The 14,329-nt window shown below is 31.2% G+C and overlaps 3 protein-coding genes across 5 annotated transcripts; all 3 read left to right on the top strand.

The window, feature by feature from the left end:
* Positions 1-1,390: 1,390 nt before the first annotated feature.
* Positions 1,391-3,475, top strand: LOC17898648 (transcription factor MYB78). Of its 2 annotated transcripts, none has more exons than XM_006305499.2 (3): positions 1,391-1,655; positions 2,396-2,525; positions 2,968-3,475. In XM_006305499.2, exons 1-3 carry the CDS (start codon positions 1,466-1,468, stop codon positions 3,371-3,373), a joined length of 726 nt encoding a protein of 241 aa, XP_006305561.1. In that variant the 5' UTR covers positions 1,391-1,465; the 3' UTR covers positions 3,374-3,475. The 2 variants fall into 2 exon arrangements, with proteins under 2 accessions (XP_006305561.1, XP_023645751.1); XM_023789983.1 differs by having other exon boundaries at positions 1,486-1,655; positions 2,392-2,525.
* A 2,422-nt stretch (positions 3,476-5,897) lies between these two features.
* On the top strand, positions 5,898-10,602 carry LOC111828612 (uncharacterized protein At4g04775-like). Of its 2 annotated transcripts, none has more exons than XM_023776970.1 (4): positions 5,898-5,979; positions 6,643-6,711; positions 9,829-10,076; positions 10,161-10,602. In XM_023776970.1, the coding sequence occupies exons 3-4, from the start codon at positions 9,841-9,843 to the stop codon at positions 10,447-10,449; spliced, it is 525 nt and encodes a 174-aa protein (XP_023632738.1). In that variant the 5' UTR covers positions 5,898-5,979; positions 6,643-6,711; positions 9,829-9,840; the 3' UTR covers positions 10,450-10,602. The 2 variants fall into 2 exon arrangements, with proteins under 2 accessions (XP_023632738.1, XP_023632737.1); XM_023776969.1 differs by having other exon boundaries at positions 5,907-5,979; positions 6,651-6,711.
* On the top strand, positions 7,806-8,704 carry LOC111832438 (glutathione S-transferase T3-like). The gene is made up of 2 exons (XM_023788757.1): positions 7,806-8,004; positions 8,157-8,704. Exons 1-2 carry the CDS (start codon positions 7,806-7,808, stop codon positions 8,702-8,704), a joined length of 747 nt encoding a protein of 248 aa, XP_023644525.1.
* Positions 10,603-14,329: the final 3,727 nt, after the last annotated feature.

Here is a 14,329-nt window from a genome sequence, read left to right as displayed (position 1 = left end):
AAACAATAATTATTCTCATTTCATATTTATGTGATCTTATTTTTAATTTATTATATTACAATATATAAAACACATGTATAATAAAATTTCAACATTATTTTTTACATATGTTGCAATTTTAATTTTCCAGAACGGACATATATTACTCGATTGACAAAAAAGTGTATGTGTAACGCGGTTAATTTTTTTTTTCAAGTCTATTTTTTAATATCAAAATTTATTTTTTGAATTTAGAATTTTAAATATTCATTTTGATTTATTTTTTCTTTTCAAACTGAATTTAAGCATAAAATATTCCTCATATTATATTTCCTAAATCGCTAGATTTACTAAGAGTATACTCCATAAGTTTTTAAATTAAAAAAGTTATATAAGTAAATCAATATTACGATTGTTATCATAGGAAAATTTGAATTGATGTTGTAACATCTATTTCAAATTTAAAAGCTAATTATTCACCTATACTATAGGGAATTAACTTTTCTCATTTTTAGTTATACTCATTTTTATGTCATGATTCAATTATATTTATTTAATTATACTTCTATTTTTCAATTATTACTCATTTTTCATGATTCTTTTAAAAATACATGGGTCTTTACGGATTGGTTCTTTTATACACGTTATTTTATTTGTTTTACTTAAATGTTGTATTTCATTTCCGAATACACACTTTTCCAAAATAAATGAAACAAAATATACATTTCGATATAAAATTATTGATACTAAAATAAACAAAATAAATAACACATACGATAACATACGTTAAAAATAAAATAAATCCGAAAATATTTCCCCGTGCTGTAGGGCGGGTCCAAACCTATTAGTAGATTATAAAGCATATTATTTCCTCTGTTTCACCAAGAATATCATTTTAACATCTTTCATACAAATTAAGAAAAACTTGAACCGTACATGTTTATCCCTATTTAATAGGTAGTTAACGATTTAAATTCAATAAAATGAGCATTGCGTTTAGGATAAATTAGAGAATTTAGTTTAGAAAACATAAAAAAAAATTAGATAGCCACTCTTTGTGAAACAAATTTTTTTTTCTCTAGAATGACACTCTTTGTGAAACTGTGGGAGTATAACATTTTCTTCCAAATATAGGTTTATTAGATTCACTTTCAATATTGCTTACAATGTAAATTTTGATATTATTAAAGATATTATTACCAAAATTCAAAGTAAAATTATATTTACATATTTAGTGGTGGAGAATACTAGTAATTTGTATATTAACATGCCAATTTTGTAATGTTTGGTATTTGTTTGTATTATAGGCAAAAAGAAATTTGTCCAAATATATAAATATATGCAAAAAGAAAAAAAAAATCTATAAAACCCACCTTGAAAACTCGATCACTTTATGTCCCTTCGGAGAACTCTCTCTCCCTCAACAATCATATCTTTATCAGATCAAGTCTCTCATCTCTAGTTTCTAAAAAATATACATCAAAGTATGAATATTTGTAGAACAGAATCCACAAACTGTAAAACCCTAAAGCAGAAAGAAGAAGTGGAAGAAGTCAAGAAGAAGACTGAAACAGAAATAAGGAGAGGTCCATGGACAGTGGATGAAGACACAAAGCTCATCACTTACATTTCTCTTCATGGTGAAGGAAGATGGAACTCTCTCTCTCATTCTGCTGGTAAAACTTCTTATTAAGCCTTTTGCATACGTTTTATATCATATATTAGAATATGATCATGCATGATATACATAGGTATACCAAATCATTATATGTATGTTCTTAACTTAATCATCCTTAGAGTTATTGTCTCAATTGGTTTTCTCAACTGTATAGCTCCCCCCAAGAGATATTAGATTGTGTATATAACTGATTTGAATGATTAAACTTTGCTATTGAAAGACTCTTCATATACTTTTCAAACAAGTAGTCTTTTCTTATTGAAGTAATAATCTTATAATAACCTGAAAATTTAAAAGACTAGATTTAAAAAGGGCTTCGTTGCAAACTCTTTCTCTTCTTATCAAAATGTTATAGAAATACATAAAAGTATATGATTTTGCGTAACTATGATAATACTTTTCTTATGGCTGTTACTTCTCCATGTCGGTAAAGTAAACAAAGAACAAGTTGACATCTTCATAGTTCATTATTATCATTAGAAATGTACTTTCGTATGAAACAGATTGGTCGGTCCAAATTTATTTTATTTTTTTCCTTTGGAGTTCTTTTTCAGTACTAGCTAGCCTTTTTTGAGTGTGGAACTCAAACACCTTTCACAACCATCCAATACGATAAAGCCTCTCATTACAATCGTTATCTTCATTGATTTTGAGATATTGTAATAGTATCAATATAATATTGTCTATTTCACGTTTTTAGTTATTTATTTATTAGAATACAATTTACTTTTGAGACAGGACTGAACAGAACGGGAAAGAGTTGTAGACTACGGTGGCTGAATTATCTCCGTCCGGACATCCGCCGTGGCGACATATCTCTCGAAGAACAATTCATCATACTTGAACTCCATTCTCGTTGGGGAAATCGGTATGTATCTAAACCATTATTTATGTTATAGATAATACATTATTTATATAAGATAAAATAGAATTAAGAAAATTAATAACAGAAAGTGAAAGATACATTGAAGAAAGCAAATTTAGAACGTCTCTATGGAAAATAAGTAATTCAATATTCAATTATTGGAGAATTGACAAATCAATTCTTTGAAATTTCTTTGTTGAATTGTGATATTAATTTTTTTTTTTAACAGCTGCATTTAATTTCTCATTGAGATCCTCATGGAGAATTGTGTTATTAATTATACGAAAAATGTGAATCATATTTGTTATTAACATAAGAAAATTCAAAGGTCTTTTTTTTATCAATGTATAAAAGGAAAAAATAATGTTACACCTTTAAATCATTTGTTTATTTAACAATTCTTGTATTCATATAATAGAAATTTTTATTTTTATTTATATTGAAGGTGGTCAAAGATAGCTCAACAATTACCAGGAAGAACTGATAACGAGATAAAGAATTATTGGAGAACACGTGTTCAAAAACATGCAAAACTTTTGAAATGTGACGTGAACAGCAAGCAATTCAAAGACCTAATCAAACATTACTGGATGCCTCGTCTCGTCGAGAGGATCGCCACCGCTCAAGTCGTCGAATCTGTCCCTAACCACCACTCGGGCGCGGCGACTGCTGGCGCCGCGTCATCTACGTCGTCGTCTGAGTCCTCCGTGAGATCGAGTTTCTACGGTGGTGATCAAGTGGAATATGGAACGTTGGATCATATGACAAATGGTAGTGATTGGTTCAACGGCGGAGATGCGTTGGAGACTTTGTGGAGTGTTGACGAGCTCAACAACTGGCTCTTACAGTAGCAATATTTCATGTGATGATTAGTTAAATTAATTATATAAAGATAAAATAGTTTTGTAATTCATCACTTGAGAACTTATGAAAATATATAATTCGTTTCGAAATTTCTAGTTTGTAGGCCATATGTTCCTATTTGGCTAACCAATACTATAGTTTAATTTCATAAAAGAATCAATATTAATTTAGTTTACTGTATATAATCATTAATGGAATTTGAGCTGGTAACTTCGAATATTTTAAAGTTTAAACTAAAAGAAAAGGACGTACGTGAATGATGTCTCTGTTTCCTAATCATGATGATTAGAATATATAATTATAATATATAGCATAATCCAACTCATGTAACACTATATCAAGATTAATATACGTCTAGAAGGGACGAACCCAATTAAACTAGTCTAGTTGATTTTTAAAACCAAAACAATTTCTCAGTGTATTTTTTCCACTACGTCGAGTATAATTTTTGGATCACACACAGATTCACCAGAACTGGCAGAACCCTAATTTTTTAATCAAAATATATTATTTGTTTCATTTGTTCTAAATGGAACAATACGTATAATCAAAATATTGTCTTTTGGCAAAAAATTCGAAGTAAAGTACGAAAAAAATGAATTGGCATCACAAGAATTTTTGTAAGATTTGGAAATACTTTCTTTTCACACACGAACATCTTGCTTTCTTGGGTTATTATATGATACTATGATAAAATCATTTGGTTTTGGCTTTGATAACTCTTATTATATATAATGATGTTGATTGTTTGAGAACATATGAGAATTGTTTAATATAGTATAGATTTAGATGATAAATGATAATGATAATGATAACAATTTAGTTGTATGCGAATTATATATGAAGACGTGTGCGTGTGAACGTTTAACACGAGTAAGTTGTTGTTTCCTTTAGGAAAGAAAAAAGTGGCAATGGCGGCTGTTAAGAGAAGAAGGTGGCGCATGACAATCAAAAGTCCAAAGTGGTCCTTAAACTTGTAGACACATGATGTGTGGCTCCATATGTCACGTGTCCTTTCCAATTCCTTGATCAATTTATCTTCTTCGATTATTGGTTTCCCTAGTAACATTTTCATCATTCACACATATATGAACTCCGTTCTCGTTTGGGTACATTGATTGATCAATTGAAAGTGTTAGGAGTATTACTTATTAGTTTGGAACTTTGGATAAAATACATATCGTGACGTTTTAGTTTTAGATTGAGGTTTTCAAATAAGGAGAGTTGATCAAATGGAGGAGCCGATGAGATGGATTAAAGTACAACAAATCATATATATAAAATTAAGGTTATACTCTCTATTTATTTGTGTAAAAATATTTAATGTTTTAATTTAAATAAAATAAAAATATCCAGAGTTGTAATCTCCTTATTGGATATGGACATTATGTTGTAACTTTATCAAAACGATGGAAGCCACAGTAGCACACCTTTGCAAATCCATACTCAACCTCAGGTTGAGAAGGATATTAAATGGCCTGAGCATGGAGGAAGTTACTCTCAGCTTCATCCATGAGAATAGCATGAGCATTGATCAAGCTACTCTCAGCTCCATCCATAAGAATCAAAGCTTCTCTTTCCTTGTTTTCACTGTCATCATACATATCATACTGGTCTGAGGAGTCAGGCTGAGAATAGCTATAATCATGGCCCATCTTTGATTCAGCCTCACAAAACAGCAACAAAACTCTTATTATACATTCACAATACAAGTTAAGAATAAAATCAAGTTCAGAATGATATCAAGTTCAGAATGAAATCAAGTTCATAATGAAAGCAAGTTCAAAATCAAAACCAAGGTTCACAATACAATCAAGCAAACAACATTTAAGGTACACAATCACAAAAAGAATTCAATGAATCACCAAGCAAACAACATTTCATATATGTGATATCTAACAAAAGCCAAGTACATTTTCATAGAACATAGAAACATAACCAAACACACTTAATCAGAGAATGTAAACTTAAATACTAAAGATACTAAGACAAGAAATCTCAGAAATACTTAGCCACTATCTTAAGCTTGATAACTTCGTCACTTTTACTAAGATCATCATTATCACCACATTCGATCGGGCCTTGGGGCATTTTAATAAGCCCAATTAATTCAAACAGTGTAAACGTAAGGTCCATCCGCTTCTTCTCCAACAAGCGTTGGACTTCGAATCTTAGGCCACGTGGCGCGGTGGGAGTGGGTTAAAATTAATGATTTTTGTAAACGTTTATTATTTTGTCTTTTGTCAAAAGAAGAAAAAATCCCCAAATCGTTTTTCTTCCTCTTTCGTTCGAACCCTAGTTTCATTGACCATGGCAACGATTTTTGATCTCTTGTCTGGCAAAAGAGACGATTGAAACAACGAAAGGATTGAGAGATCTAGAGAGGACCATCTTTCTCTGTCATACAATAACGATTGAGGGGAGGAAATCGTTTTCTTCTCCGGGAGATCTCACCGTCGATTAATCCTCCGTCTTTGTCCATCCTCCGTCTTTGTCCATCCTCCGTCTTTGTCCATCCTCCTCCGCGTCTGTGGATCTCGGCCTTTTCCTCCTCCGCGTCTATTAATCCTCCGTCTTTGTCCATCCTCCTCAGGTACAAGTCTCTTCTCAGTCTTGTTCTTCTTTTCTTCAGTTTCTTCTTTGGTTTAATTCACCCTGTGTGTAAATTTTACTATTGTTGATTCACAATTAATTAGCGTTTGATAATTGGTTCTCTCTAGTTCGTTATTGTAAAAGCTTTTCACAATTAAGGTTTTTATCGTTTGATTTGTTGTTTAAAGTCGAGTGTAAACAGCATCTGTCTTTTTCTGATATTTAGTTTACGGTTTAATTAGATGGCATTCGAATTTTCTGTTGTATTTGTAACATTAAGTTGTGAGTTGTACAAGTAATCAGTGCTAAGGTTTTGATCTGTTGTTTACAAGTGGTTTGATAGAGGATTTGTATGATTTATATGTTTTCTCGGTATGATATTTTGTTTGGGAGTCCGTTCTGAGGAGAATGTTGGTGATGTTTGTATGTTTTCTACATGATTTGTATGTTTTCTCGGCATTAAGGTTTGATAGAGGATTTGTATGTTTTGTCGGTATGATCTTTTGTTTGGGAGTCCTATCTGAGTTATATTTCCAACTCGATGTAGGTTTACTGAGTTAACTATATGAAATATATGTTTAAGAAATGATATGTTTAACCTTAATGCATTTGATACAAGTGTTTAGATGATCCTTAACTATTTGTTGTTTTCTTTGTTTATGAGGATCGAAGTTTAGGATAGCCTGGATAACTCAAGCGGATTCATACAGCACATTTGACTCCTTCCTTAGAGGTATGTGACTCAATCGTTTTAGTTCATAAGTAATGTATTTCATGATCTTGAATGCGAGCTTGATGAACTGTAAAAGAGTTGTGAATTGAAGTATGTATTGAAGTATGGTGTCTTGGGATAAATTGTTGTTGTATATTGATCTGAATCCTTAGGTCATATATCTGAGCTTTGTTTATTATTGCTTTGAAGTAAACCGTCTGTGGAGCTTTCTGAGATTTGTTTATATAATAGCTTTCAAACCTGAAATTGAACTATGCTTGCAACCTGAAATTGAACTATGCTTGCATAAATTGTCTTATATATAGAAGATCCATCTGAATGGTGGTTAGTGAACTAAGAAATTGTCTCTTATATATTGTTCTGACATAAGTAATTGCCTTTTATAGTTTAGAATTGATCTAGTTAGAAGAAAATTAAAATTTACACTTAAAACTTAACTATCTTCTTTATTGTTCACTGTTAAGAATTAGAAACCATTGTTAATGGTTGAGTACTATTTCCTACATTAATATTTGAATGGTGATTTGATTGAAGTAGGTAATTCATTGCTTTAACTTTTCTGTAATAACTCTACAAAGTCTCTTTATGAACTTTGTTGTAATTAACTCCTTCCATCTACCTTCTTCTTTGATCCTTCTGTTTTGCTTATTCTTTCATCCTTCTGTTTTGCTTCTTCTATGATCCTTCTGTTTTGCTTCTTCTTTTATCCATCTGTTTTGCTTCTTCTTTGACCTTTGATCCTTCTGTTTTGCTTCTTCTTTGACCTTCTGTTTTGCTTCTTCTTTGATCCTTCTGTTTTGCTTCTTCTTTGACCTTCTGTTTTGCTTCTTCTTTGACATTCTGTTTTCCTTCTTCTTCCACCTTCTGTTTTGCTTGGACTTTGATACATATGTTCTTCTTCGACTTTGAGACGTCTGTTTTGCTACTTCTTTCAACCTTTCTGTTTTGCTTCTTCTTTCATCCTTATGTTTTTCTTCTTCTTTGACATTCTGTTTTGCTTCTTCTTTGACCTTCTGTTTTGCTTCTTCTTTGACATATGTTTTGCTACTTCTTTCAACCTTTCTTTTTGCTTCTTTTTAAAACAAACTTTGACAATGGATTCAAACAATCCGTATGGGGGTTCACCTGGGTACTTTAGCTTAAACAATTTCCCTTATGACAACTTCTCCCAAAATGTCAACTTTGGCCCTACTGCTCCCACCCAATTCGCAACCAACCATCTCAAGGAAGCCAAAACCCTTCTCGTAGCCAAAACCCTTCTCAAGCCACCCCAAATGCTAATAGGGAGAGAAGGCAATGGAACTCCTCAGATGATCTAGTGTTGATTAGTGGGTGGCTAAACACATCAAAGGATGTGATTGTGGGCAATGACCAAAGGTCAGACACCTTTTGGCAAAGGATTTATGAGTATTATGGAGCTAGTCAGCATGTGTTGAATGGTGCAGAACGAAGACTGCCTGATCATTGCAAGCAGATATGGGGAAGAATAAGGAAAGAGGTTAGCCACTTCTGTGGAGCTTATGGTACTGCTGAGGCTGAAAAAGCAAGTGGCATGAATGATGTAGACGTTCTCAAGAATGCTCATACAATCTACATGTCACTTTACAAGAAGAAGTTTGGTCTCGAGCATGCATGGGTGGAGTTGAGACAGGAACAGAAATGGTGTAGTCTAGGTGTTATGAACCCTACTAGCAACACATCAAGCAAGAGAAGGAGAGGTGAGGATGCTCCAGCATCTTGTGGTTCGATTGCAAATGAAACAGAGAGCATGCTCGAAGGAGTTAAGGCTATGAAAGGTAAAAGGTTTAGGGGAAAAGATAAAGCACCACCTGCCAAAGACTATCCTCAGTTGTGGGAGAACAAAGAGAAGGATACCGAGACCAAGTTAAAACTCCAAAAGCTGGCAATTCTTGACACTCTAATTGCCAAGACCCAGCCATTGGATGAAGATGAACTTGCTCTGAAGAAAAAGCTCATGGCAGAGCTTTTCTAAGTAGCTAAATTAGGTTTCATGAACCATGTCTAATAACATGTCTTGTTTAATATCTATTCTAAGTACTTCTGTGTAATGAATCAGTTGTGTTTTCTTTTTAATGAATCTGTTGTGAAATATGTTTAATGAATCAGTTGTGGTTTTTGTGTAATGAATGAAATGTATCTTCTGTTTAATGAATCATACAAGTTTTAGGTGTATTCAACAAGTTGTGTAATGAGTCTGTTGTGCTATTTGTTCTGTGTTTGGATAGGATTGTATTAGTTCTATTAATCAAAATGAGATCCGAGAAGGTGATAATTAACTTGTGTATTGATCAGTATTGCTAAGTCATTCTGTTTTGCTGAGTCACTCTGTATTGCTAAGTCTTTATAGCTTAGTCATTCTACATAGCCTAGTGAATGTATATATCTTGTTTAATTTGGTTGGTTTCTGGACTCATGTCATCTTCCTGACTATTTGATTTGAACATGTTGGTTTCTGGAATCAAGTATGGTTGGTTTAATCTTGTTGGTTTCTGGTCATCTTCCTGTCTACTTGACAAGTACTTGTTGGTTTCTGGAATACTACTTCTTGGTTTCTGGAATAAAGTATGCTTGGTTTCATATGATGCTGTTTGTGATACACGGATCTGATCTAATGTTGTGTTTTCTTTTTAATGAATCAGTTGTGTTTTCATTATAGCTTACTCATTGTGTACTTGCTTTGAAGTTGTTGGTTTGTAGAATCAACTCAACTTGGTTTGGTTTATGGTCTGTTTGGTTTCTGGTCTATACACAACTCAACAATATATGTTTGGTTTCTGGTCATCTACCTGTCTCCTTGCTTTGAAGTTGTCACTCTGTATTGCTAATTCATTATAGCTTACTCATTGTGTATAGCCTATTGACTGTATATAACTTGGTTAAAGTCTGTTTGGTTTAATCTTGTTGGTTTCTGGTCATCTTCCTCTTTACAAGTGTGATACACGGATCTGATCTAATGTTTCTTGTCTGAATTGAATAATCTTATCTGATGTATGATGATATGTGTATCAGTTGATAAGATGTCTATTTCATACTTGATATAGACATGTATGTTTAATGTTCATATCTTCTTTCTTACTTATGTTAGTCTGTTTTCAGGTGAAGCTATCAATGGGGCAAGATTATTCTTACTCTTGGGATTCATCAAACGAGCAAAGTCACCACTACACAGAGGACATTGTAGACATGGAGATTGAAGCATACATATTGATGGATGAAGGTCATAGTGCATATAACATGGTGGATAGAACTGAACCAGAGATTGAGGTTGGCTTCCCCAACCTCTGTTATTGTGGTGGGCAGCCTCTACTGAAGACATCTTACACCCGTAATGATCCAAGGAGAAAGTATGTGTCTGTTTATGATTTATGTTTCTAATTACATCTTACTTATGAGAGTTTCCAATAATTGAATGGTTTTGTGTTTCCTAGGTACTTCACGTGCGAGAATGTTGGTGATGGAAATATGCATTTCCACAAGTGGTGGGATGTTGCTGTGATAGAAGAGATGACTGAAAGGTCCAGAGTTGTAGTAGTGGACCTTAAAGAGATGATAGAACAAGAAGGGAAAAGTGAGGAGAAAGTTGTTAAACTTCAAAAGCTAGTAGAGAAGTTGGGAGATGAGTTGCAGAGGAATAGAGTCACATTAAGAATGGTTTTTGGTGTCAGCTTTTGTGTTTTGGCCCTTTTGATTTCAATAGTTGGTTTAAGTAGGATGTGAATTGTATTCTGGCAAAGACTTTTGAGACTTGTTTGATGCTCCCTTGCACTATAGATGGTAAGAAGAGTCTTGTTGCAATGAATCGATTGTTGTAACTTTTTCAGTCACATGAAATTGTATTCTTTTGATAATTGAAAGTGAAGGAATCGATTATTGCAACATTATGTGATTGTATTTTTTTGTCCTTTCTTTGTTCACAAGAATTACTAGTCCACAACATGGCCGAGTTGGTATATCTTTAATGTTTGTATGTTTGTGTCATGACATTCCTATATAATACGGGAATGTTGGCATAACTTAAAACAACACAATCTTTTCTTTTTGCTTATCGTTTACTCTCTCTCATTTCCTTTCTACTCTCTCTAGTTTATTAAAAAATCAATTCAAGCCACAAACACAATTCAAGCGACAACACAATTTTTTAGCATTTGCTTATCGTTCTCTTCTTGTTCGTCCTCATCGAAATTATAAACATTTTATAAACTTCTTCTTTACTTATTATTATGGCTTTCTCGTCAAACAATTTTCATTATCATTATAACTCTAATAATGATGATGATTTTGACAAATATTATCAAGACCTATTTGATAATCAAGTTGATGCGACATTGGAAGATATACCGCCGGAAAGAAAAAAACGGACGTATATCGAAAGAAATCGGGAAGAAGGCCACGAACGTTTGTGTAACGATTATTTTTCTGATAATCCTACTTACCCGGATACGTTATTTCGAAGACGGTTTCGAATGAACAAACCATTGTTCCTCCGTATTGTCAATCGTCTCTCAGAAGAAGTTGAATATATTCAACCAAAAAAAGATGCAACATTCCGAAATGGTATATCACCCCTCCAAAAATGTACTTCAGAAATTCGACTTTTAGCATACGGGGGTGGGGAAGACACTGTTGACGAATATATACGTCTTGGTCAAACCACGGCTCGTAAGTGTATGGAAAATTTTGTCATGGGAATTGTTGACTTGTTTGGCAATGAATACCTAAGGCGGCCTACATAAATAGATCTCGAAAGTCTACTTTATATTGGAGAACAACGAGGTTTTCCAGGGATGGTTGGGAGCATTGATTGTATGCATTGGGGGTGGAAAAATTGTCCAACCGCATGGAAAAGTATGTATTCTCGAGGAACCGGAAAGCCAACTATTGTTTTGGAGGCGGTTGATTCACAAGATCTCTGGATATGGCACGCGTTTTTTGGAGCACCAGTTACTTGTAATGATTTAAATGTTCTTGATCAATCACTGGTATTTAATGACATTATACAAGGTCAAGCCCCTTAAGCAAACTACTATGTCAATGGAAGGGAGTATAACATGACTTACTATCTTACGGATGATATTTATCCCAACTGGGCGACATTTATTCAATCCATCCGACTACCACAAACCCTGAAACATTATTTGTTTGCAAAACGTCAAGAATCTGCACGGAAAGATGTTGAGCGTGCATTTGGAGTCCTTCAAGCAAGGTTCGCCATGGTTAAGAATCCATGTCTTCTATGGGAAAAAGGAAAAATCGCTTATATTATCAGAGCATGTCTCATACTTCATAATATGATTGTTGAATATGAACGACATTTATATACTCTCTTTGACGACCAAGAATTCGTAGAAGATGCCCCGGATATAACGTTTTCGAACAATATGGCTACAAATCTCGAGGGTATAGGTGATCGTCGCAGAAGAATACGTGATAAACAAGCACATCACCAATTAAAAGAGGATCTGATTGAGATTATATGAACGAAATTTGGACATCTTCCAAATGATTAAAAACGTTTATAAGTTTATAATTTCTATTTTTGTATCTTGTTAAGTTTATGTTTTTAATTTATTTTTTTAATTTTTAAGTTTGTATCTTTGATGTTTCTAATTTGTATCTTTTTTTTTAGTTTTCTTTTTTATAATTATAAAATTAATTAATAAAATTATTAATATGTTTTACATTATTTTATTCTTATAAATTTAAAAACCTACAGGTTCAACCAATAACTATCACATTTTGTTAGGTTCTTAAAATTAACTACTACATTATTAATATACTAGGTAATGTCCCGCGCATATGCGCGGGTTGTTGTATATTTATTTAATTATTTTAATTTATTTATTACTTATAAAAATAGATTAAATAAATTTTAATGTTTATGACATTTTTACATTTTATTTATTTAAATCATACAATAGAAGCATACACACTCCATATCTTTTGAATTTATTCGTTGAGTAATTGTTCAATTTTGATAGTAATTTTCTTTAGTACATTTAAGTATTTTTTGATAAAACAATAATATTGTTAATGATAAAAATAGGAATGATATTGGGAGAATTAAAAAAATACCCTTTTAAAAATACCAGTTTTTAAATTTACCCCCTTTTCAAACTTTATCAAAACAACCAATAAAAATGTTAAATTTCGTTGTACAAGATAAAATGTCTACAAAAATATTTAAGGCTTTAATTTTTTTTTAAAAATAAAAATAAATAAATGTTTATAACAATCATTCAATACAAAATTTAATTACAATAAAGTTATAATCAAATGGCAAAGAAAATGAAAGGACTTAATCATATATCATTCAACAAAATAAATAAATAAATAAATGTTTATGACAATCATTCAATACAAAATTTAATTAAACTATAAGTTATAATCAAATGGCAAAGAAAATGAAAGAACTTAATCATATATCATACAACAAATTTTATAAGCCTTATTGGTGGAAAATTATTTAAAATCATATATATATAAGTAAGGTTCCACTCTCTTTATTGTTCCATTTTGTATTTATTTTTTAAAATATAATATTTATTTTTAACCAAAAAACACATTTAATCATATACATTAATTCATACTTTAAATTCACACTTTATTACTAAAATGAAACTGAAAATTATATAAATTTCCAAAGACTATTGGTTTTATTTATTGAATTTCAATTAAACACAGTATAAATTATAATATCATTTAAAATTCTTGCATGAGGTGAAAACTCATTTAAAATATCATTGTAAGAGTTTGATTAATTATTTAGTTTAAACTTTTGTTTTCAATTTTATCTATTTTTGTTTTTATGTATTTCTTTATGTCTTCATTATTTTTTATATTTTTAAATGTAATACATACGTATAATAATATTTTATGGTTATAAGAAAATCAAGCTAAAGAAACCATCTTCATTCTTTTACTTTGGATGTTTGTTTGTTTCTCACATATTCATGTATATTTAATTTATTTTCAAAAGTATGTAATTTTTTAACAAAATAAACTTTTTGTTATATAATTATCAAACCAATTTGTAAGACATTCTTTTAAGAATAATGATCCTTATTATTAGTTTGTGATTCAACATGTAATAACACAAAGAACATTATAATTTGTTTTAACTTTGAATTTTATACTTGATTTCCTATCTAAAAAACAATTTGATATTCCATTTTCTATCTATTATATATACTACAAGGATTAAAAATATAATTAAACCTAGAAATATAACTTAAATTAAGAAGAATATAAAAAGAGATTAAAAATAAAATTATTTCTTGGAAATTTTTAAGGTTTCACTCTCTCCTTATTGGTCCATTTAGCATTTATTTTTTAATTATAATATTTATTTTTAATTAAACCAAATATCTAACACATTTAGTCATATACTTTAATTCATATTTGAAATCCACATTTGACTATTAAATTGTAACTTAAATTACATAACCTTTCAATTGACTATTTGTTTCCTCCATTTAACTTCAATTAACACACTATAAAATATAATTATAACTCATCTGACTTAATTATTTTAGAATTGTAACTTACATCATATTTTATACTATAAATACTCATTTTTACATCCTCCTCCACCATATAT

This window comes from Capsella rubella, unplaced genomic scaffold (assembly GCF_000375325.1).
Source record: "Capsella rubella cultivar Monte Gargano unplaced genomic scaffold, Caprub1_0 scaffold_1, whole genome shotgun sequence".
Classification (NCBI taxonomy): Eukaryota; Viridiplantae; Streptophyta; class Magnoliopsida; order Brassicales; family Brassicaceae; genus Capsella; species Capsella rubella.
This window is presented reverse-complemented; position numbering and strand designations above follow the sequence as displayed.